The 24,893-nt window shown below is 36.0% G+C and overlaps 4 protein-coding genes and 1 long non-coding RNA gene across 13 annotated transcripts; 2 read left to right on the forward strand and 3 right to left on the reverse strand.

Annotated features, from left to right (window-relative positions):
• Positions 1-591: 591 nt before the first annotated feature.
• Positions 592-5,995, reverse strand: LOC111778411 (GPN-loop GTPase 3-like). 6 transcript variants are annotated; one of them, XM_023658211.1, is made up of 10 exons: positions 5,749-5,995; positions 4,690-4,804; positions 4,190-4,298; positions 4,025-4,106; positions 3,684-3,769; positions 2,066-2,169; positions 1,843-1,973; positions 1,661-1,754; positions 1,351-1,406; positions 592-969 (listed from the first exon to the last, which is right to left on the reverse strand). In XM_023658211.1, the coding sequence occupies exons 2-10, from the start codon at positions 4,732-4,734 to the stop codon at positions 840-842; spliced, it is 837 nt and encodes a 278-aa protein (XP_023513979.1). In that variant the 5' UTR covers positions 4,735-4,804; positions 5,749-5,995; the 3' UTR covers positions 592-839. The 6 variants fall into 6 exon arrangements, with proteins under 6 accessions (XP_023513979.1, XP_023513976.1, XP_023513982.1 ...); XM_023658208.1 differs by having other exon boundaries at positions 4,690-4,882; XM_023658214.1 differs by having other exon boundaries at positions 592-793; positions 4,690-4,882; positions 5,749-5,992.
• Positions 5,996-8,907: 2,912 nt separating this feature from the next.
• LOC111778155 (putidaredoxin-like) lies at positions 8,908-9,736 on the reverse strand. The gene has a single exon (XM_023657828.1). It carries the CDS (start codon positions 9,665-9,667, stop codon positions 9,173-9,175), a length of 495 nt encoding a protein of 164 aa, XP_023513596.1. The 5' UTR covers positions 9,668-9,736; the 3' UTR covers positions 8,908-9,172.
• Positions 9,737-10,926: 1,190 nt separating this feature from the next.
• On the forward strand, positions 10,927-17,295 carry LOC111779048 (glycine oxidase). 4 transcript variants are annotated; one of them, XR_002812636.1, is made up of 12 exons: positions 10,927-11,452; positions 11,541-11,690; positions 12,376-12,590; positions 12,703-12,767; positions 14,320-14,482; positions 15,067-15,232; positions 15,674-15,832; positions 15,921-16,009; positions 16,183-16,410; positions 16,688-16,739; positions 17,060-17,108; positions 17,238-17,295. XR_002812636.1 is itself a non-coding variant. In XM_023659102.1 (9 exons), exons 1-9 carry the CDS (start codon positions 11,071-11,073, stop codon positions 16,273-16,275), a joined length of 1,482 nt encoding a protein of 493 aa, XP_023514870.1. In that variant the 5' UTR covers positions 10,927-11,070; the 3' UTR covers positions 16,276-16,505. The 4 variants fall into 4 exon arrangements, 1 of the variants encoding a protein (XP_023514870.1); XR_002812634.1 differs by having other exon boundaries at positions 17,209-17,290; XR_002812635.1 differs by lacking the exon at positions 16,688-16,739 and having other exon boundaries at positions 17,209-17,239.
• Positions 16,917-23,160, reverse strand: LOC111779047 (linoleate 9S-lipoxygenase-like). Its single transcript, XM_023659101.1, has 9 exons — positions 22,681-23,160; positions 21,296-21,585; positions 20,847-21,057; positions 20,371-20,691; positions 20,027-20,112; positions 19,600-19,689; positions 18,879-19,180; positions 17,833-18,096; positions 16,917-17,763 (listed from the first exon to the last, which is right to left on the reverse strand). The coding sequence occupies exons 1-9, from the start codon at positions 22,847-22,849 to the stop codon at positions 16,989-16,991; spliced, it is 2,508 nt and encodes an 835-aa protein (XP_023514869.1). The 5' UTR covers positions 22,850-23,160; the 3' UTR covers positions 16,917-16,988.
• LOC111779049 lies at positions 17,958-20,006 on the forward strand. The gene is made up of 4 exons (XR_002812637.1): positions 17,958-18,087; positions 18,865-18,976; positions 19,550-19,697; positions 19,891-20,006. It is a non-coding gene; the product is annotated as an uncharacterized LOC111779049 (long non-coding RNA).
• Positions 23,161-24,893: the final 1,733 nt, after the last annotated feature.

A 24,893-nucleotide genomic window follows, 5' to 3' on the forward strand; every position in this document is an offset into this window, starting at 1 on the left:
TCTAAACTCCATGCTCGTGTCGATACAAGAACCTTAAACTTTCAATTTCATTCTATCGAACCCCAGATTTGAATAAAAAGATCGTTCAAGAATTAACCAATAAATTGCACAAACTTCAACTATTGAAACACCCACAACAAGTCATAAATGCACAAACTCAACTGTGAAAATACACAAACTTAGTAAACACAAAACCATTAGTAGCAGAAAAATTCTTAATTCCAACTAGAAAATATCCAAAATGATCATAAGTATACACAAAATAATCTTGTCAAACCAAACCAAACCAAACAAAAAAAATCCAAGAAACAGAAGTACATGGGGAGGTGAGTGCACAGAAAAAAAGAGNGGAGCTTGGCCAGAACATAGCCTGGACAGTTCCACTGCAGTGGTTTTAGTGGTTCTGTTGTGAGTATTGTACATATAATGTAGATATATTGTGGACTCTCCCACTTAAATTTGTAATAGCACTCTTTATTCATATGAACCATCATCTCTACCTTTCTTATTAACTTAGAAACAGCCTTATCATCAACACAAAGATTTTGACATATCCATAGATTCTCTGTATGTATATAGTTGAAACTCAAAAAGATTCAAACTCTGATTTGATCTTGGTGAAGTTCATACAAAGTATCAAAGAGACCCCAAAAAGAACATCCTATCTTAAGAGTTCAATGGAAAAGGAAGTGGAATTTAATCATCATCCTCTGGATCAATATCCTTAATCTTCACATCTGCATCTTCACCGTATTGAATGCAGATATCTATTTGAGCCAACACGTATCTTATACTGTTCAAACAAACGATTCATATCAGGCTTGGCCTTCAAAGACAAGTCAATGCAACAGTAAACCCAATTCAAATGAACTGCAACATCTCAAAGCCGAAGTATAAAGCCAGGAGAAAAGAATAAGATCTTCCTGTTGTGTCGTTATATTTCCGATCATTTGTTCGAGGACTATGGAACTGGTAATATAGAAAGAAAAAAAGTAAATTTCTAAACTCCATGCTCGTGTCGATACAAGAACCTTAAACTTTCAATTTCATTCTATCGAACCCCAGATTTGAATAAAAAGATCGTTCAAGAATTAACCAATAAATTGCACAAACTTCAACTATTGAAACACCCACAACAAGTCATAAATGCACAAACTCAACTGTGAAAATACACAAACTTAGTAAACACAAAACCATTAGTAGCAGAAAAATTCTTAATTCCAACTAGAAAATATCCAAAATGATCATAAGTATACACAAAATAATCTTGTCAAACCAAACCAAACCAAACAAAAAAAATCCAAGAAACAGAAGTACATGGGGAGGTGAGTGCACAGAAAAAAAGAGTACCTGCTTTCTTTCCTCAAGTCAAGTGGCACAAAACTCACCATGTTATATTCGTCCACCTAAAATAATAAATGAATGTAAATAAATACAAAACCAACATTCTCATTCATTGCAAATTACAAAAGAACATAATTGGGAATATAAATTAACGTGCATAAAAACTAAAAGTATTTTCAATGATCTTTCCAAACATTATGATAAAATATCACCTTCCATTCTAAACGAATGATTGTTATGTTTAGACTGCAGACAAAAATTCTCAACCATGCACCGGAAACTTGAGTAATGTATGAAAAAACTGTAAGCTGCTCACCAGTTCAATAAGAGCTTTATTTAGCTTTGAAAATTGTGGAGCCATACGTTGATTCAACTCTGACAACAAAACTCGAGGCTCCGGATTTAAGAAGCTAGAGTTTAAGTCAAGAATTTAGAACAATGAAGGAAAATTTGACTGGAATAGTTAGCTCAGGAGCAGATGGTGAAGAAGATACATACTCTTCAATATCCTTTTTGTTGGTCACAAGATCCATTTTGGAGAGGATGTTAATATGTGGCAATTCAAGTTGAACCATTGCTGAAAGAGATGCCATACAACCACTAATAAACTTTGTGATGTCTGTCATGAACTGATACATAGGCCAATTGTCACTATACGAGTAAAGAACAGAGCAAGGCAGTACTGAGGTGATAGAAAGTTATGAACTTAGAATTTACAGACCTGAGAATCAAGCAAATACACAGCACAGACATTGAAATTTTTTCGCCTTAAATGCTCCACAAAGTTCTTAAGAACAGGAACATGGGAAAAGAGCTCTATCTGACCTACATGGTAGCCAAAAGTGATAAATATTGAATACCCAATTCTAGCATGAAAATCAACTATGTTTAACGTCGTAGTATCTTGAGTAGGTAAGATCTGTTCTAGAATAAGATGACTGATACTCGGATTTATTAGGTGTAGTATGAGATCAAGTTGGTTTTCGTATTTGCAATTTTTAATCCCAATGTAGTCAATATATGCTACACATACAAGCACACTTCTACTTCAGTGACAAGGAAATGCTCCTAAAGAAAACTCTTTTACGGTTAGTATTTGTAATAGTTCAAGCTCACCGTAAGNTTTTTTTTTTTTTTTTTTTTTTTTTTTTTTTTTTTTTTTTTTTTTTTTTTTTTGATAAGAGACAATTTTATTGATGATTGAAATTTATAAAAGGGATGTATAATCCATGGTGTTTATAAAAGACCTTCCCAATTTGCAATGAGGGCAGTATACCTATAGGAAGTACAAATATTGGACAGTTTACACCAAGATATAGTTTGGTAAACAACATTGTCGAAAAGTTTTGTGTAAGTCTGTGTCTTGCAAATATTCTCTGATTTCTTTCTTTCCACATATTCTAAAAAAAAGCTATGATGAAGTTTTTCCATAATAGGGCTTTTGCATTCTTGAAAGGGTGGAACGTTAAGGCCATATCCAAAAATTCATTTACCTCCCTAGGAAATGTGAGATGTCATCCGAATATATTGAGAATTGTTGTCCAGAGATTCTTAATGTATGTGCATTGCATAAACAAGTGGCTTTGTGATTTGTTTTCTTTCTTGCATAATGGACACCAATTCGGAGGAGTGATGTAAGACATTCTTTTTTAGAGTTTTTCACTTGTGCTAATGGCTTTTTGCGCTATTTCCCAAAGGAAAGAACTTCACCTTTTTATGCTGATGTCCTTTCCCTACTGTATTTGCTAGTGTGAGATTTATTGCTTCTACTTTTTCATACAACATTTGCTGTCCTTTTCATCCTTTCCATACTGTCTGCCTCGTGATTTTAAAACGCGTCTACTTGAGAGAGGTTTCCACACTTTAATAAATAATGTTTTGTTCTCCTCTCCGACCGATGTGGAATCTCACAATCACAATCCACCCCCCTTGTTCCCCAGCGTCCTCGTTGGCACACTGCCCAATTTCTCTTACCTCTTTAGTTAGATCACCCTTTTTTGTTCGATGATTTTCTAAAGAACCTAGGAAGTCATTCTCATTTATAGCTATAATTACATCATACCAAACAGTATAGCAGAAGTATGAAACCCAAAATAATCTCCTGAGCAAAAAACTACCGATACATCTTAACAAAGACTTAGAAAAACAAAACTTTGACAGAAAGGTAAAAGAAAGAAACTATAGATAAGACTAAACTATAAAAGTTGAAACTTAAAGTAGTAAGAGTATTAATCATAGTATTTAAGTATATTTATCCTCATACAAACTACAACTGTATGATAGCCATCTATCAGTTTAAACAATACACAAACACAAGCACACAAGAGAACAGTGCAAACCTGGGCAGTCAAAGACTAAGTAGTCATCATCCATGTAGTTATCCAATTCTTCTGTCAACCAATCATCTAGATTTTCTTCAAGATGTCTAATAAAAGATTAAGGTAATTCACAAGGTTTTAAAGAACACACTCTATAAATCTTTGCCCACAACTTCAGAAATAAAAGGAACTGTTCATTCATTAAATGAACCGAAGTTTTTTTTTTCTTTTTCTTGGGTGGGTGGGTGGATGGATGATGACTGATGGATAAATACACAATATACAAAAACATGTTTTTTGAATTTACAGTGACTGAATCCCACAACGTCAAGGAGAAAAAGGGCATAATCACTTAAGGATACTCCATGCAGTATAGAAGGCCACCATTAGGACCAAGTCCAAGCTCCTCCATAACGTCATCCAATGAAACGAGCTCCCTAATATCTGTAAGCATGCAATACAAATCACTTAAGTTTAGTGTGTTAGTCATTTGAACTCATAAGATCGTCAAAGTAATGTACGCCTACCCATGGCTACAGGATAGTCAAAATGTTCGGCAGCAGGGTCAAGATTCACAACATGCATAGTTCGGCCAACCGTCTTGCAGTGTTGGTGCAAGCTAGAGCAGTAAGTTGACTGATTCAAGTAAAAACTTCGATGAAGTTAGTTAAAATCAATCAGCATTTTAGACCAAAATGGTTCATAGATGGAATCAAACAATGGAAAGGAAATAGCTGCTATTTTCTGGAATACATAGCCACATTTTCATAAAGAAACAACTACTGATTAATAATCAGACAAGAACAAATTATGATTCTGGATTCATTTAAGAGCATATTAACAAAAAAATACTCCAAATACAGCAAACTATAGTAGTTTGATGCGATGACTATCCATAATGCGTGAAACGTATATTCAAAAGCTATGCCATGTCCATTGAAATGTTAGATGCTAATTTTTAGTTATCACACAGTGGAATACAAGTAAGAAAAGGTAAGAACAGCTGAATAGAGCACTTATCCATCACCTTGCCACTGCCGGCAGGACCAATAACTAGTTGTGCATATCCCATGGTAGCTTACAAGTTGTCTCACAAGTTTAAAGCAGACAAAGACAGCAGATGATCCGCAATGATGCAATAACTGCAGCAACAATATATGCAGAACACCAAACACCCACCGAGAATAGCAAATTCAATAAGTCAGAGAAGCCCATAAACACTGTAAGAGAGAAGCACAATTGGTAAAAGTAAAAGTTAAAAGATCACGTACTGCATATAGGGGGGGAAATCAAAAAAAAAAAAGAAAAATCTCAGGTTATGTTCTTGTAAAAAAACAGGCTACTGTTACAGATATAAAAGAGAGAAAAAGAAGAGAAGAAACACAAGAATTGAAAAAAATTCTATAAAACAAGAGCATCCAGACAGAGCTAACCAATTGCTCAAGAACAAATTGCCAAAAGTTCGTCAATGGAAAAGAAATCATTCAGCTAAGGTAGATCTCACAAACACGATGAGAAACAAGATACATATACCAAAAGGAACCAACAACGAAATACCAAGCAAGGATAACTAAGACATAAGAGATGGCTAAAACCTCGAGGAAATCAACAAAAAAGCAACACTACCCCAAAGGAAAACTTACACCCAAAATTCCCAGACAAGAACTATCCTTCTCGTTTGAAATTCTGTAATTAAAGCAAGGTTCAAAACCGTCTTTAAATGCAAAATCCTATTAATGGAAACCAAGATTGCGTAGAAAGAAGATTTGATGACAATATCAGCCGGCGATAAGAAAAATAAATTCAAGCCGCCACAAAAACACATTGTTCTTCGATCAAATCGAGCCAACCGAAGCACTCGCATGAAATTACAGAAAAAAGGTAAACTGAGTTCATTTCCTATTTCATAAAACGGTACGAAGACTAAAACCCTTCCAACTCCGACTTCAACACGAGCCATAACGGCGAGACAAAGTCAGAGAGAAACGATATGAACATTCAACCACCAAAAACATAGAAAACAAAAGGGAAAGCAAAAAGAATCACCGATTTTCAGGGAAGAGTAAATGAGTAAATGAAAGCTTACCGACAAAACAGAAGAGGATTAAAACCCTTGAACATTGGGGTATTGAAGGGCGATCATGAGGTCGGATTAGTGAGAAAAAACTGGTAAAATGCAGGGAAGAAGAAAGGGCGGGAGATGATGAAGAAGATGAGGAAGACGGCGAAATAAAAAGAGAGTGGCGATTCAAGTTCAACGGGAAATTAACGAGTTAGAGAGTAACGTATGAACTGACACGAAAACAAGAACGAAAAAACAAAATAAATAAATAGAAAATGTTCCGTTTTGATCTCATAAACTGTTCATTTTCCATTTTTAATTTGTTTTTTAAAGCTCCGTTTTAAGTGCTTTACGAGGACGATAGATTTGAAACCATTTGTGTTTTTTCTTTTCTTTTTGTTATTTATCTCAAAAATACTATAAATTTTTTAAATTTTCAAAAAAAATAAAAAAAAAATCTAAAAATACTCGTTTAAAAAATACTCATAAATTTTTAAAAAATATTTAAAAAAGTAATTACCTCAATATATGGACGAATATCGTCTATAGACACCTCATAAATTCATAAATTATTCACTTTTTAATATTAACTTTGTACGCAAGATTATTTTTTTAAGAAAGTGTAAAAAAGTATTTTTAAAATATTAACGGTTTCTATTCAAAATTAATGGGTATTATTAAGAATTATAAAAGTTGAATATTTTTTTAAGATAGAGTTAAATGTTTAGCGATATTTTATTAATTTGAATTAATATTTCCAGTCTAATTATGTTCTTAAGGCGTAATTGATATTTAAGTTGGTGGAAAATAAATTCATAAATTTTAAAAGTGTGCAATAGTTTTTTAGTTTTAAAATATATTTAAGTTTATGTTTAATAAATTTCTAATATATTTCAATATATATATATATTAAACATTATTCTAGAAACAAAAATGTAATTTTCTTTTTTCTTCTTATTTTTTTATTTTATTTATTTTATTTTTGTTAAAATCCTAAATGTGAAAGTATTCATGAAATTTTTCATCACTAAAATTTAATAAATTAACATTTAAAAAAAAGAAGGTAGGATTTAAAAAAATAAAAGAGTCATTATTTTAAATTTCAAATTATTTGACACAAGTAATTTAAAGGAAAAAAACGATTCCCTCTCAATCTCACATACGAAAAAAAATGTCAAAACTCATAAAAACACTAACTCTCGATCTAGCCCTTACGAGAATGAGAAGAATCAACTCTCAATTCCAAATCATAAGGACGCTAACTCTCGATCTAGTCCTCGATCATAAGAATGCTAGCTCTCGATCTAGCCCTCGAATATAAGATTGACAGACACATTATAACAATTGCCTTCAATAAATTCTCCAAGACGCCAACCCGTCTATCTTCCCAGAGCGACTCTACCGACTCTACCCCATTACCGATTACCGATTTCGAATGAACAAAAAGAAACCTTTCAGTAGTTATGCATGGAAATGGCTTTTCCAAGGCAACGAGGACAGCCACTTATGGGAAGGTTACAGCTCTAGTCCCATATTCTTTTGAAAGGCTCATTAGGAAATCTCCATAACCACTTACAAAATCATGCTTGCCTTTCTTTATTCAAGGCAATGATCGTATCAGACCTATTCACAAAGGCTCAGGGGTGCATGCCAAAACTGGAAGAAAAAAAGGCTGACTAAACCAAGTCGATTCAATATGAACGAACAACAATCGCCATGGTTTAGTTTTCTGAAGTAAAAAATAAGATAAGTAATCTGGTGGTTCTGCTTGGATGGAAAAACCGTCACGAGAAATTGACATGTCGCTTCAGGAATCAATTTCTCTTCGTTGTAGCGACATGTCAATTTATCGTTGATTCAAAAAAATGAACTCAAACCAACCTACGTATACTCTCCGTCCTATACCAAGGCTCGTCGGCATCTAATATGCCATTAACATAAGCAAACATTGATCGTCCAGCTACAGTGTTCACATCAGCCAGTTCAGAAAATATTCTACATAAGAAAAGGTACCACAGACAGTGACTCGAGACCCATAGCTTTAAGCTATGAAAAGGAGACCTATATATATCTGATGAAATGTAATATTAAACTTAATGATAAAAGGAAATATTAAAGATCTGATAGAGAAAGGCTTTTATAAGAGGTTGTTTAAGTGCATAAACATCCAGAAAGCATATTTCTTATTAGAAGTAATTACAAGAATTAGCCGCATTACAGCATATGACTTAGGGAAGTGAGGCACACCTAAAGGCCTAGACAGGCCTTTTAAATGCCAATCACTACAAGCTATCCATGTAAGATTCAACAAGCTGATCTTTACCATAAATTTCACCCATAGCCTACAATCTCCTTTCTCTATACTTGATCAGTTAGTGTAAGATCCCATGTCAATTGGAGAGGAGAACGAGTGTCAGCGAGGACGCTGACCCCGAAAGGGGTGAATTGTGAGATCCCACATCGATTAAAGAGGGGAACGAATGTCAGCAATGATGCTGGGCCTCAAAGGGGGTGGATTGTGAGATCACACATCGGTTGGAGAAGGGAACAAAGAATTCTTTATAAAGATGTGGAAACCTCACCCTAGCATACGTGTTTTACAAACTTTGAGGGGAAGTTCGAAAGAAAAAGCCCAAAGAGGACGATATCTACTAGTGGTGGGCTTGTCCATACATACATCCAAAAATTAGGTAAACCTTAACCTTGACTCGAGGCGATTGAGAGAAAAAAAAAAACAAGATTTTTGTTCTTCTCTCCTTAAGTTGTTTAGGTATACATAATACCTCCATTTATTTTCTACCTTCAACAATATCTCCTCCAATTTTTATGAAGAGAAAGAACCTAAATACCAACGTGCCCACGAGAAGTCTCACAAGACTTCTCTTAGGGGTGAACATGGAGAAATTTTCCAAATAACTCAGGCAGTACTAGTGCACAAAGACAAACAAGTAACGTTTTAATTTCTTTAATAGACTGATCTCAAAGAACAACCATCTCACTCTATCTCATTGTTTGGAACAATACCTTTAAAGAAATCAAGGTTTATGAACATCACAGTTCATGACTAGCCCCTAGATCAGTGACATGCCATAGTGGTTCTACCTGGAACAACAAAGCAGTGACACAATCCTATGGAACCCAAAAATTTTCATATTCTAAGTTCCTAACAATTGCTTGCCAATCTCTAAATACATTCTCAGAATGTTTACATTACTTTAACAAAGAGGTACAGAAAATCCGGAAACAAAAATATCCATTAAACAATTTGACACAGAACAACTATAATATAGAAGCATCAAAACGACGCAATTAGGGGATAATCTTTTAAGCAAAGAGAACAAGTCGTCCACCAAATGCACCAATTGAAGGTACAAATTATTAAATAACCAAACAGCCAAAAAAGATCCGAAGAACAACGATTCAGTGATGCAAAAACGAGTAAATTTTTTTAAGGAATCTCCCAAGGTTTGGGCTCGGGGACAGCAACAACCATACCTTGAAGGTCGGGGGTGAGAATAACCTGGCAGCCCAGCCTCGAGTGCTTGTTCAAAGCCCTAACCCTAGAATTTCTCTTGAGCACATACTCCTCATCGTAGGACCGCGGCGGCAGCTTCTCGAGCCACTCCTGAGCGATACTGACCTCGCATTCGGCCGAACACGCGCTGATGTCTTCCAATCGATGAGATTCGGGGTCAATCAGACCCCGATTGGCGAGCGCCTTCAGAAGAGTCTGGCCGGTCAATCCGACAATCTCCTTCTTCGTGCCCTCCGGATCAATCGCGAACAGTTTGACGATGCGATCTGACACCTTTTTGGACGAGGACGATGGGGTTTCCGACGAGGCGACGGCCGACGCTGAGCCTCTTGTGAAAATGGATTTGGAGTAGCTAATCGCCGGCAGACGGTGGATTTGGCGGAGCCTGTGGAGGTTTGCGACTGCCATTGTGGGGGTAATTTGATGAGCTGTTGCCGATGAATTAAGGACACTATTATAAAGCTTTCCAGCAATGGATTTTAAAGTCTCGCGCTGAATTTGTTGGGGGTAATTCGGGTACATAAAAAGAGTTGGGTTATTATTACTTATTTGGCACTTTTTTTTTTTTTTTTTCCTTTTTACTTTCCAAAAAAATCACTAAAAATGTATTTACGAGAGAAATAGTGGAACTGCCAAAAGTGAAAGATCTCCAAAGGGACGGACCGCTCGTCCGTCTCTGTGATGTCCCACAGACTCGGGAGGAGAACAAACCACCATATTTATAAGCGTGTAGAAATCTTCCCCTAGTAGACGCATTTTAAAGCTTTGAGGAAAGCCCGAAAGGGAAAGCCTAAAGAGGACAATATCGGGCTAGCATGGTATCAGAGCTAGACACCGGACGATGTGTCAGCCTTCTCACTGTTCTCCGAAAAGGAGTAGACACGAGGCGGTGTGCCAGTAAAGACGTTGGCCCCAAAGGGGGGTGGATTTAGGGGTGGTCCCTCATCGATTGGAGGAAGAAAAGAGTGCCAGCGAGGAAGCTGATCGATTGGAGGAAGAAAAGAGTGCCCACCGAGGAAGCTGAGCCCTGAAGGGGGTGGATTGTGATGTCCTACATGGGTTAAGGAGGAAAACAAAGGGTGTGGAAACCTTCGGGCCCTGAAGGGGGTGAATTGTGATGTCCTACCACCATTTATAAGGGTGTGGAAACCTTCTCCTAGTAGACGCATTTTAACGTCTTGAGGGAAGCCCGAAAGGGAAAACCCAGAGAGGACAATATCTGCTAGCAGTGGATCTGAGTCGTTACACTCTCCCTATCGGTCTCACAATTTCACCCCTCTACTACTTGTCGAGCTGCTTCTCCCCCGTGGTTGTGAGTCGGAGCTGCCATAACTTATGACTAGGGCCATGAGAGGCCCGACAGAGAGAAAAGTAAGGATAACGAGCGTGAAGCCCACACAACGAATGACATGAGCAACGGGTCTATTGCTCAATAAATCGGGCGGAGTACTCACCGAAAGGGGAACACACTCAACGAGTACGAGAAATTAGGTCACTCGAAAATGTTAACTTGTGGAAGCCACGAAAATATCAAATTTTTTTTTCCGTTTTTTCCGTTCTTTCGGTTTGTTTTTTTAAAATTCACTGCAAAAGGTTTATTTATTTATTTTTTTTTGTTTTTTGTTTTTTTTTGTTGTTTTTTGTTTTTTTTGTTTTAATCTCCTTAGAAAAATGATGAATGAGCTCGAGGATCCCGAAGCACATCCATGGCGGATATAAATTGCAATCAATCAAAGAAGGCGATGAATCCTTGACCCAATCCAGTAAATTTTCGAACGGCGAAGTTCAGTATTGCTTCATAGATTAACCAAATGAGTTCTTCTTCTTATTCACTGCGTTCATGCCCAAGCTCAAGTCTCTCTATCAGGACCGGGAAAGCTTCGTGTTCTAGCAGACATCTCTGCAAGCTAGGATTCAGTCCGAAATGGGCGTCGATTAATCCTAAACAATGGAGAAAATCGGCCAATAGCTCTGGTCATGATTATAGTTACGGGCCGGTGAGCTTTTGTGCTTTGAAAGATGTTAAATCTTCGTCTTCAACCTCGCGTAATGGCGATACTTTTGAGTTTGATGTTGTGATCATTGGAGCGGGAATTATCGGGTTAACTATTGCCCGGCAGTTTCTTATGGAGTCGGATATGTCCGTCGCCGTCGTCGATAAGGCCGTCCCTTGCTCTGGAGCTACTGGTGCAGGTGAGAATGTTCAGAATGAATTGTTAATGGTGTAAATTGTTTGATTGTGGACCTGTTCTTAGAATCGTAATGTATCTATCGGTTCCAGGGCAGGGCTATTTATGGATGGGGCACAAATCCCCTGACAGTGACATTTGGGAACTTGCTTTGAGAAGTCACAGGCTGTGGGAGAGTCTGGCTGAGTCCCTGCGTGATCAAGGCTTGAATCCCTCGGAAGAATTGGGTTGGAAAAAGACAGGTAAGAGCAACAATGACGGCATCGCAACTCGAGACCATGACACATGCATTGGGTAGTAGTCGCATTTATTTTTCCTAGATTTAGGCTAGAATAGGATGTTTTTAACTTAATCGTTCGTTTATTTTATTTAGTCCTTTGTTGTGTCGTCTTAAAGACGTTTTCAAACACGTAAGTCCATGACTGTGCTTTAAGATGAAAGTTATGTTTTATGACATTCAATGTTCATGATATGCATACAGTAGCGACTTTAAATTGACCTTAGATTCAGTAGAAAATTTAAGGTCGTTACATAAGAGAAACGATGAAACCAATTTTTTGTATCGATCACTCATAGTAATTTTGGCTTCCATATCATTTGCATTCTTCATTTGCTGCCACACAGGATCACACATTAGGTAGTTGTTATTCTTTTGAGAAGCAACAACCATTAGCTTACTTGCAAGTTGCATATATAGATATGTTTGTCTGAAGAAAATGCTGGGGAACAACTAGTAAATTAAGTATGTTCCTTAAAGAATTCATGAAATCAGGTCAGTAAATGATGTAATACAATTTCATGGAGTACATTTGTGGCCAAGAACTGCATTCAAGACAGGATTTGAACGTTTTTTATGCATTTTCTCTGAAAGTTATGCAGTCTTACATGAATTGTGTGACTGATGAGCGAGTTCTATCTACTTCTTAGGAAGCTTGTTAATTGGTAAAACACCTGAAGAGCTTGACATGTTAAAGAGGAAGGTAAAGCAACTTTCTGGGGCCGGACTAGAAGTTGAGTACTTATCTGTTGCTGATTTGCTTTCCATGGAACCAGCTTTGCTGATCGGAAACAGCTGCGGGGCTGCCTTTCTCCCCAATGACTGCCAATTGGATGCTCATTGTACTGCAGCATTTATCGAAAAGGTTTTGACTGAAAATATTAATTCTCCTTCTACCTATTCAATTACATTTGCTACAATGTGTTAATATCAAGCCAGCACGTCGCATGTTACTGATAGATATCATAAACGTGTAGGCCAACAGAAATTTTGAAGGAAGATATGCAGAATTTTTTCATGATCCAGTTACAGGCTTATTAAGGTTTGTTTTTCTTAGCCAACTATACATCGATGTTAACAGCAATACCTATAAATATTTGCTGTTCTGATAGATTTCTAGTTAGTTGATGTTTGAATGTGCATATCATAAATAACCTTTTCTTTAACTAATTGATAAACAGAATCAAATAAGTTCTTGAAATTCATTAACTTTTAAGGGTCCTATAGATACAACATCTATCAAAAAAATCTTTCTACAGCTAACCCTCGGAGTCTGTAATGCTACAAGATATCTGAAATAAGAACAAGGCCATGACCATTAGCCTGGTTTGATTTGACACAAAATAACTTCGAGAAAATAGTAAAAGTGAGCGGAGAGGTAAAATTTGAGCAGGGTTAGAAAAAATATTTAATAAGATATGTGCTATAGAACATCTGATGAAAGAAGTTCAGTATCGAGCTCTCTTTTTAGAAGTGTGAATAAGATAATTGGTCTCTTTTTTTTTCCTTCTTTTGCTCTCTCTGTTTGTGTGTTAGTGATAAGCAGAAGATTAGTATGGTTTCAACTACGATTATGGGTGGTAAAGGAAGAAAGGGTTATGCTTATGGTTATGGATTTTAGGTTTTGGAGCTTATTTGGTGAAATTTTTGCTACGTCCTTAAACTTGAAGGAGGATTTGATCCGGTTTACAAGGGTTAATTAATCAAAAGTTTGATATGTGATTTCTTTTTTAATATTCAAGAAGTCTTAGAACCGCTGACAAAATTCTCATTTATTATGTCTAAAAGGAATTTATGGAAAGTTGTTGGATTGTGACTGGTGAGGAAACAATAGTGAAAAAACTAAAAAGATAATTATAATAAAAAAAAAAAAAAATCAAGTCAAGGACATGAAAAATTCAAGAATTAAGCAAAAGCCATCTTGAAAATTCAACATAAGGATATGGGTAGGCTCTTTGAGATGTTGTATTGAAGGAGATGAAAAACTTATTGTCTATGAATACATAGCAAACAAACGAAGTTTCTTATTAATTTTCATAGAGGAAGGGCATTTGCAGAGAGAAGAAGACGAAATGTTTTCCAGTAAGAGTTTTTTTCTTTTTGAAAGAACAAAGGTATCAATGAAACTTTAACGGTTTCCTTCCAAAAATTAACAATAAAGGTTCTTTTGGATCTTTTTGAAAGGTCAAAGAGTGTTTTTAAAACTTTTTCAAGTTTAGGTGTATTTTTTTAAACGAGATCCATAGTTCAGGGATATTTTCTGTAATTTAGCCCAAAAGTAAAATGGAAGCATGCCAGTCACTGATCAAAACTAGTTGCTTAAAAGTGTGATCAGCACCTCTCAATAATGTTTTATGAAATGAAGTATAGCCTACCTTATGTGTCATCTTCTTAACAGTCCGCGGCAAAGAGTGAAACAGTCAACAGTACTCTGGTTTCTCATTAAAAGAAAGTCAAAATTTGCCAAAAATTCTGAACTAATTCATATATCTAGTATTCAATTTACATCAATTGACCAATATGTCTTTTAACGTGAATCCCTATAAGCATTATAGTAATAAGATGATAAGAACTTCACTTTTGTACACCCTCAGATCTGGTAGCAATGGAAAGATAGAAGCTGTTCAGACGGCCAAGACTACGTTGTACAGTAAGAAGGCAATTGTTTTAGCAGCTGGTTGTTGGAGTGGGACTTTGCTGCGTGATTTACTCAGGGAAGAAAAAACTGTTTTGGATGTTCCCATAATGCCAAGAAAGGTGTGGATCTATGAACACACTGACTTTTCTTTGAGATTTTTCATGTCTTATACTGATCCGCTCTATTTTTGGTCAGCTATTGACATTATTATTTACTCTATAGATATGAAAAGTCAGTTGATTGAACCCAAATGTTCACTTTCAAACAGAATTTGGGGACTAGGCTTTTTGCAATCGTTTAGTTAAAAGAATTTCTCCAATTTTACTAGCATTATAGTTGCTGGGTTTTGATTAATCAGGGGTAGCCTCATTTGTCTTCCAAGTTATGAACATGCTAGGAATACACAATATCTGCAAGGTCAGGTGTTGAAAGAAGCAAGCATTATTTAACTTTGGTTACATCTTTGATTAGTTCCTTTTCTTGCTATTTTCTTACTGTACGTAGTTGCTTTAGCTGTGAATTAGTATCATGTTAGCTTGATATATATTTATCTTTTCTATGATAGCTAGGTTTTCGTTCTCCTCATGTAAGTTAATTACAATAACCTGGAACTTGAAGTGATCGATTATCGAGGTTGTTTTCTCTGAAATACTTTCCATCTCCTCAAAAGGTTGATTAGGACCAAGCCTCTCTTTCATTGCAGGGCCACTTGCTTGTCATCGAGAATTTTAATTCCTTTCATGTTAATCATGGTTTGATGGAGGTGGGCTATGTTAATCACCAAGCTTTAACTTCGGCTAAAGATCTCGAACATACCTCATCCATTTCAATGACTGCCACTATGGATGTTCAAGGCAATCTAGTACTTGGTAAAATATGAAACTTTGTGACCACTGTTTTAAAGTACTTAGTTTGTTTTTCATAGCTTCCAGAAACCTTTATTTTTATTTTTATGCATCTATGCATATATTTATTCTAATGTGTTTTAATCGTGCTGCTCCATGTAAGCTGATAGACTTGCATAGTTCGATACCTTATAGTATCTTGCTTGGAATGTGATGAATAACAATTAGAATCCTGAAAACATGTAAAGAATTGGTCGTCTCTGGTGTACGTGCGCCCCCTCATTTATAATTATAGTTAGTGCCATTTGATATCTAACGGGAAAAGCTCTTTTGTAACTCCCTTGAATTAGGGACATCTTTTGAGAAATTCATTCAATCAAAGATATTGTTTCTTTTATATTAAAAATATATATATATTGCCAGAAATTTGAAACTTCTCATTGGAAATTGGTCATCTAATTTCAGGGAGCAGCCGTGAGTTTGCTGGTTTCAACACTGATGTTAATGAATCCATAATTGCTCGTATATGGGAGAGAGCTTCAGAATTCTTTCCCACGATGAAAGAAATCTCTTTTTCAGAGATCAAAAGCAGCAGTAAAGTGAGAATAGGTCTACGACCATACAGTGAGTATCATGTCACTTTCAATAGTTTCGCTGTTGAATTTTCAGGGTTTGTGTTATCTTATTTTCCCGTATGAGTTTATATCCACAGTGCTCGATGGAAAGCCAGTGATTGGGCCTGTTCCTGGTTTGTCAAATGTGTTCCTTGCATCTGGCCATGAAGGTGGAGGACTTTCAATGGTGACTCTCTCTCTCTCCCCCCCAATTAAAAACTACTGATACTCCAAAACCACCCTTCTAATGTATCATAGAGATCATAAGAAATCATGGTTCTATTGAATAGACAACCCTAACTTCTTTTTTTTTCTTTTTCCGTTGATTCGATTGTGTGACTTACTTTTGTTTACATTCAGGCACTAGGAACTGCAGAAATGATTGTTAACATGGTGCTGGGAATTCCTGGGAAAGTTGATCCCGCTCCTTTTTCAGTACAAGGACGATGCTAATAAATGCTTACAAGTTATGATTTAATAATGGTATCCTTGATGGCTCCGATCTCATGTAAACCTGCCCCTTTTCCCATTTCAAAGAGCCAACTTGTAGTTGAAGGTCAACAATATCGTAGCAACTCAGCAGTCCATGTATTTAATGTTCTGTACCTTGACTTTCAGTATCTGTAGCTCATTTGTTCTGAGAAATTTTTCCTGAAGTGGTGTAATGCATAAACATTTCTTAATCTTCTTGGTTTATAGTATAAATTGCTAACTGTTCTGATTTGATAACAAACTCATTACATGGTTGGGATAGGAAAAAGAAAATACCTATTGGCTGCAGTTTATAAACCTATCTGTAAGACTTATGGGGCATTTGAGGCGACTTTTGAAAAATTACTTTGGAGTAAAAACTCTTCTTTTGCAGGCATTCTTGGAGGGAGCACTATGAGTGATTCTCCTAAAAGCTTCTTGTAAAAGTGAGTGTTTCCTCGAAGATAACTTTTTAAAGTCACTTTGGTTATCCAACCAAACATTGAAAACTTTTAAGAGTAGTTTTATTTGTCCCAAACTCATCGTTGGTTGATTTATTTCTTAAAGGTCTGCAATAACATAGAGTGATTAGGTAGCAGACTTTTCATATTAAGATAGGTAGATGATTAAAGAATGCTCTTGCCCATATTTTTTTTATTGAACATTTTTAGTTTAAGTAATTTCATGAATCTGCATCACATAGATATGCTGTTTGGAATCCCTTTGCCTGCAATCCCTCCTTTTGGACTAACATTTGATGTATCAGGGAACAGAAGTTCGTATGGGATCTTGGCGGGACCGCTTCTGTTCTTGCGGTTAGGATCTTTGTTTCTCTCTGCTATTCGCTTCTCTATATTTTTAAGTTCTATGCTGAACACACTGAAGCTATGCCGGACCCTTGCATTATCTGTCCAGCTGTGTGATGACATCCTTCCCAGGTACAGTTCATCCTTTGCGTGATGTGAAAGGACCTCCGTCAATGCAGCGTTAAGCGCAGTTTCACACTTTCCAGGTAACATCTCGAGATAGTATTTGTTTGGATCACTCAAGAATTCAGCATATTCAACTGTTCCTTCACTGGGAATGAACTTGTGACACAGTGTGGGACGATTAAGAGGGTAACTGGCGTATGCATATTGCCCTGAATTCACTGCAGCATGGAGTCCAGTTGCTGTCCATATGAGAGTTGTCAAAGCCTCTACCAAGTTTGATAGTGTGGTCATTTCATACCACCCCGACTCGTTGAACTTGTGGCCGTGACCGACATTTCTGATCTCAGACCACCAAGCTTGGAGTTCTTCATCAGAATGTACAGAGTCATCATCTCTATAGAAGATTGAACAGAAACTCTTGACCCATGTCTTGATTGCAGTCCATATCTCAAGGCCATCTTCTGCATATGGATAGTCAGGGAAGATGAGCTGAACTCCGGACAGGTTTCCTGGATCTGGATCCCTTGTAGCCATATTTCTAAGAAACCAAAGCAATGTTGGCACACGTCTATTATCATAAAAGGAAAAGCAATGTAATTGTTGTTACCTTTTCAGCAGGTCCGCTGGGAGGCCATGTTCGTTGAATCGCCACTCTTTGTAAAGCTCGGAAGATAATTCCATGGAGAATTGACCAGTAAACAATATCTTCTCAAAGATTCCATCAGGTTTCAACAGGAAGCTTCTAAATAGTGAGTTGATGTGCATGGTGTCTTTGAAATGAGGATTCAGCAATTTGTAGACTGGATGCATAACACTCAACTGTCTGCGAGTGGCAATGATGAACGGCTCGACAACTGCATGGGTATGTAACCTAAACATTTACATAATATTGCATATTATGCCATTTTACTTTGACAGCATGAACTATGTAGGAATAACTGGACAAATATTTGGCCTACAAAGATCTCAAAACGATTTTTTTTTTTGGCTTAAAATGAATAGATAAGGAGTTGTAGAGAACTTGAATAGAAAATGTTTTTTTTCATTGTTGTAGAGAAAGATAAGGAGTTGACATTCTAGGTTGATTGAATTAGAGTTTGAATTGGGTTAAAAATAGAGGAAATCAGGTAGGTCTTGCTAAGTACCTTAAAAAAATTTAATTCCCAGTACCTATACCCTATTCACGTGAATTTCCACACCCTTATAAGGAATACTTCGTTCCCTTTGGGGGCAAGCATCCTTGTTGGCATACCGTTTGGTGTCTACCTCTGATACCATTTGTAATAACTCAAGCCACTGCTAGCAGATATTGTCTTTTTTGGGCTCTCTTTCGAGCTTCCTCTCAAAGTTTGTAAAACGTGTCTACTAGGGAGAGGTTTCCACACTTTTATAAAGAATTATTCATTCTCCTCTCCAACTGAAGTACTATGGTTTTGGTTTTAGATTTAAAAAGCTTTAGTTTATGATATTTAACCAGATTATAAGCTATAAAGAAAATTTTGAAACTATTAAGTCCTGATTCAAAGCCAAACTTGAATAGAGACTAAGCTAATAATTTGTGGATATTTCCACAACCCATCAAAGAAAAAGATATTATCTTGTTATATTTGATACCAAACTCTTGAATCTATGAAAGTAGGTGAGGGGTCTCACCAATGGCTGACGAGTTGATGGTAGACGGAGTCGTTGGCAGCGACGTGAGCTTTGGCAAGCTGCCACAGGGCAGCCTCCAAGCCCTCAGGTGCTGGCAGGTAAACCCAACTTATCTCTCCTCCTTCAGCTTCAGAGTATGGTAAAGAAAGTTCAATGGCCAAAGGCTTTAGTGTAGAATCAGTCCTTAAGAAGAGTAGGGTTCGAGATGCATAGGCAAACACATTGCTACTGTTTATTCTATTCAGAAATGGCAATAGATAGTCATGATGATCCAACATGAATATCCTTCTGTCCTCTATTGCCTAAAACATTTCAGAACACTAAAATATTTCAATATTCACAACATAAGTATCCTTTTAAGCAGTTTTGAACGTTTTGGTGCAACTTTTTAATATTTTGTGCAGTTAGAAAGTACGAGAACTAAAATAGAACGGAACCCAAAATTTCATTTCTACGAACTTTTGAAATATCCATTTTTCTGTATTGAACTTTAAAAATAAATCGTCATTCTTCTGTTATCCTCCTAGATTTTGTATAATCAAATCTTGTCAGCGTAGTATAAACTCTTTTTGTTGTCGATTTCTGTACTAAAACTTGACATCATATCGTTATAATCTTGCCTTTGTATGAACAATTTAAACCTTCTAGTCGATTTAGTCGATGATTTACAGGTTTAGAGAGGAGCAACATAAAGGAAGAGATGATATATATATATATATACCTGTTGAAGGGGAAGACCATCGAGGTTGTGTTCAATATCAGAAGCTTTTATTGTACTAACCACTTTGGCTTTGCTTTCTGGTGGAAATTTCTGTCCAAGTAAGTGTGAATAGATTTTGTTCTTAAACTTTTGAAACTTTATATTTACTAGATTTATAAAGTAAAAATGTAAATAAATATCACAATCATTCATTAAATAAATTTAAAAAATGAGAGATTATTAAAGAATTTTTTTGTAACGACCCAGATCCACGGCTAACCGATATTGTCCTCTTTGGACTTTCCCTTTCAGGCTTTAATGGGAGAAGGTTTCCACACCCTTATAAACGGTGGTTTGTTCTCCTCCCAACCAATGTGAGACATCACATTTTTACACAGAATTTGCAACATAATCTTAAAATATATTAGTGTAAACATAATTGACATACGTGTAAGCATGTGATTCGCACAGGATTAGTTCCGGCGAGCATTTGTCGTGCAAATTCATCATCATCCATCCATACACGTTTATTTTCTGAATTAAAAAAAAAAAAAAAACAAATTTTACTAATAATTAAAAAAATATTTATTATGCTAATAATACATTTTTACATTATATCATTGGTAAAATAAATAAATAAATTTAACACTAGGTAAATAAATTTCGAGAATAAAAAACATTTCTTATTTTAAAATTTTCAAAAGGTAAATAAATTCGTTATTTCTATCGTATTTCTATCGTTTTTAGCTCGTAAGTTACGTATAAAATATAAATAAATAAGAAAAAAATTACCTTTAAGAAGGTGAGGATGTGGATAGATGAAGTCATCTTTTTGGGAAAGAATATGTGGGTAAAGATTTTGTGGGATAAATTTTTGGAGTTTGAGGGTGGTCCATTGGTCTAATTGGGCCATGTTTTTGGGCTTTTGGGCCCAAAAGAAACGGCCCAATTCAACAAAAGAGTTGAAATGATTGGTGGTGTAGTGTTGGGCCTTTAGGGTTGGAATGAGGAACTGAAGAGCAGCTTCCACTGACCTTGAAACTATTTCTTTCACTTTGCTTTGCCTCATCCTCTCATCAGGAGGTACACATTTTTGTAACTCCATGGAACCATCTTATCATGCACCAAACAAACAAAAAAGTGCTTTTAAACGAAGCGTTTTTCACTTATCGATGTTCGTATTCATTCATTAGTACTGTTTCGTGCCTCCGATTAGGTAAAACGGGTATGAAACGACGAAAAATGTGAAAGAGAAGAATTTTGTGTACCACTGTTAGGATGTTGAACTGTTCTTCCTCTACGAGGATATGGATGAGAGGACGATTCGCCCAATTCATGTCTAGAAAGCTCGTCGTAGTAATCGTACTCGTAAATTCTCTCCCATTCCTTGTTTTCTCTTTTCCCGTCTCCTCTTAGCTTTATTAGCTCTTCTTTTCTTAGCTCCACAAGGGGTCTCGGCGTTTGGCTTGGAATATAACTCTAATCAAAACACTAAGTAAGTTATAATCAAGTTATTGTACTTTGAATTACGATTATTTGCATTATTTGACGGAGTATTAGAAAGACGATGAAGAAAGTGATTAGCAGGAAAAAGATACACTGACACAGTATTATCTTCGTTAATCACACTGTGTCAAATCAGCTTAGACAAATCATGTCGTGATTCAAAGTTTAAGGATATAACCGATCAAGACTAAAACTAGTAAGGAAAACTCACAGTGTTCGAGAAGAAAACACGAGGAGTGTCTGCGACGTTGAATGGATAGACCCAAGAGTTGCAATCAAAGTGGATTATTTGGGGATGAAGTTTGGGAATTTGGAGAAAAGCTGATTTAAGGTAAAATTTGTGCTTATGTTCATTTGTGATCACAAAGGCTCCTGGACTTCCAAACCCTTTATCAACCTTCAGCTTGATCTTATAGTTGCTGATTCTTGACCCATCATTCTTTTTCTTGCTTCTCCATTCTTTTAACTTCGCCTTTTTACTCGTCTTTCCGTTTCCCGTACCTGTTAAACGACGAAGAATCGTAATGAAAATTAATCGAAATGAGGTAAGCAAGGATGAAAGAATCTGCTTTGACCTGTTATGTATCGTCATCCACCTCAGGTTTTAAAACACGTCTATTAGAGAGAGGTTTCCATACCCTTATAAGAAATGGTTTGTTCCCCTCTCTAATCAACGTGGGATCTCACAATGAGCCCGACATCAAACGATGAGCCAGTGTCCGTTCCCGACCAATGTGGGATCTCACAGTGAGCCAGACACCAAACAATGTGCTAGCGAGGACACTGGCCTCTAAGGAGGTGGATTGTGAGATCCCCAAGACTGTTATATGTTCTATGCTTAGTCGATGATATTGGAGGGAAGATTCTTAATTTTTAAATATTGAGATTAGAAAAACATTTACTTTTCGGTTAAATTATAAGTTTAGTCTTTAAAATTTCTGTTTCGTTCATTTTGACCATAAGCTCTCATGGCTTTTCTTTCTAACTTCCCAAGAAGAACTCATGTCAATGACAATCGAGTTAGTATTCCTCACTTATAAACCCATGATCATTTCCTAAATTAGCCGACTCGGGACTTTCATCATCCAACACCTCATCTCGAACAACGTGCGCCTCCCCTTAATCAAGACTCGACTCCTTTAGAGTCTTAGTCATTTTTTACTGCCTTCAAGGAGGCTTGACTCCTTTTATTTTAGAGTCTTTTGTTCGATATTTGAGAATTTACCAATCTATTGGCACGACTAAGTTTAGAGCATGACTCTGATACTATGTTAGACGAACATGACTCTCCACAGTATGATATTGTTGGACGTTAGGTTATCAAAATTTTCAATTTTGTATAATAACTCCTTAATTTACTCGAAAATATTTTAAAAAATTCAAACATGTATTGGAGAAGATCGAAAGTACAAAATACAACTTTTATGTTTGATAGATTCGTATATCGGTATGATCGAAGTCAAGATGCTATGATTATGGTGTAGAAATAATGGCGAAGGATATTCAAATTTTTTGACAAATTGATCGAATAACAGCTTTGATGTTTTTGTTTGATTTTGGAATGAATGAGTAAGAAGTGGAGAAAAGAAGGCTCACTTGGATCCAGTTCGGTTCCACTATAAATCTGAACAGAGGCCGATTTTCCAGGTCCAGATTTCTCAAAATCATGAACAATCACCACCACTCCAACGATCGATTCTTCAACAACATTCCTTTGCTCGTCTCTACCAACGACAACGCTCTGGTTTCCGTGGCGGCGATTCATCGCCCTTAATGTTCAGTGCAGAGCACACAAGGTGTTTGTGGAAATGCCTCTCCGAGAATCAATCGCGAAAATACAAAAAAGGTCAGGTGTTTCGCTATCTTTTTTGATCTGATGCAATGATTCTGATTTCTTTGAACTAAATAACTCGATCGTTGCTTGCTTGCGGATTCTTTTCTTCTGTTTTCGGCAATGGATCTGATCCTTTCCTTTACGTCTCTTTCGCTTTCGTTTTGCACAGCACTCTATGCTCTGTTTCGAATGAATTTTTCAGCCTGTTTCTTTTCCATTGTAGAGATCGATGGAAACATGATCATCAATTATCACTTCTACACATCCTTCGTACTTCTCCTGAAAAATTTCGCTCCTCTTCGTTTAAAATGAGATGTTGACGACAGAAAAAATAAATCGAAGGAATCTTCATGTTCATGAAGTAATTGAAATTTTGGATGATCCTTTGAGTTTCAAGATTCATGTCCGGACTAGAGTATAAAAGGATTTAACTGTTCAATCCATAAGAGAAAGAGAAAGGTCTCATCCCAATAGAGAGTATTCTTAGATTATAAATTCAAGACCATTCCCTAAATTAACCAATGTGGGACACTTTCATCCAACACCTCTCTCCCTCTAATCGAGGCTCGACTCTTTTGGAGTCTTAGTCATTTTTTACTGCCTTCGAGGATGCTTGACTCCTTTTTCTTTTTGGAGTCCGACATTCGAGGATTTGACAATCTATTGTCACGACTAAGTTTAGGGCATGACTCTGATACCAACTGTCACGGTCCTCTCTCCATTGGCATGAGATCTTTTGGAAAACCCAAAGCAAACCCATGAAAGCTTATGCTCAAACTGGACAATATCATACGAGATAGTTGTGTTCGTCTGACAATAATGACCTGCTAAATTACCGAACTTAGAAATGGTTACGACTCTTTTATAACTAGACACTTTCATCCAACACCTCCCTCCCTTTAATCGAGGCTCGACTCTTTTGGAGTCTTAGTCATCCAACACCTCCCTCCCTTTAATCGAGGCTCGACTCATTTTTTACTGCCTTCGAGGATGCTTGACTCCTTTTTCTTTTTGGAGTCCGACATTCGAGGATTTGACAATCTATTGTCACGACTAAGTTTAGGGCATGACTCTGATACCAACTCTCACGGTCCTCTCTCCATTGGCATGAGACCTTTTGGAAAACTCAAAGCAAACCCATGAAAGCTTATGCTCAAACTGGACAATATCATACGAGATAGTTGTGCTCGTCTGACAATAATGACTTGCTAAATTACCGAACTTAGAAATGGTTACGACTCTTTTATAACCATTTTGTTTCTATTTTTTAAAAATTGAACTTTTTTTTTTTTTTTTTTTCATATTTGTTGAGAAAATATTTAAATTATTTGTCAAAATTCCAATAACAAAAATATAATAATTAAAAAAAAGTAGATGTAAAAATAGTATTTATAGTCTCAATTTAAAAAAAAATGAAAATTTAAATGGTTATGAGACGAGATTTTGCAAAAGACGAAAATACCCTTATGTTGATTTTCGACTTTTAGCTCAACTAAAATAACATGCTAATAAATGAAGTATATTAATACAAAATTTACGAAATTCAATTATTCACGACTTTGTTTTATACCAATAGAGACAGTCTTTCTTACTTATAAACTCATAATTTCTCCTTAATTAGCGGACATGAGACTACGTCACCCTCTAATTTTGTTATTAAACTTTTAAAATATTAATTTCAGTTCATAAAATAAAATAAAAAATTTATTTTGATCCTTTTTCTTATTTTATTATTATTATTTTTTTTTACTAATTAATGATACGACGGAGAGTATAAAAAATATATATATAATAAATAAGACCAAAATGTTTGTTTCAATATGGTAAAAGTTTAGGGACTAAACTGAAATAAACATAAGTTAAAAAAATTAAATTAAAATGATATTAGAAATTAAAATGAGATTTAATTTATATAATTTTTGAGTTTTTATGAATTTTGAAATATCAATTTAGTCCCTTTAGTTTAGATGAATCT

The sequence above is a fragment of the Cucurbita pepo genome, chromosome LG17 (genome assembly GCF_002806865.2).
Source record: "Cucurbita pepo subsp. pepo cultivar mu-cu-16 chromosome LG17, ASM280686v2, whole genome shotgun sequence".
NCBI classification, from domain to species: domain Eukaryota; kingdom Viridiplantae; phylum Streptophyta; class Magnoliopsida; order Cucurbitales; family Cucurbitaceae; genus Cucurbita; species Cucurbita pepo.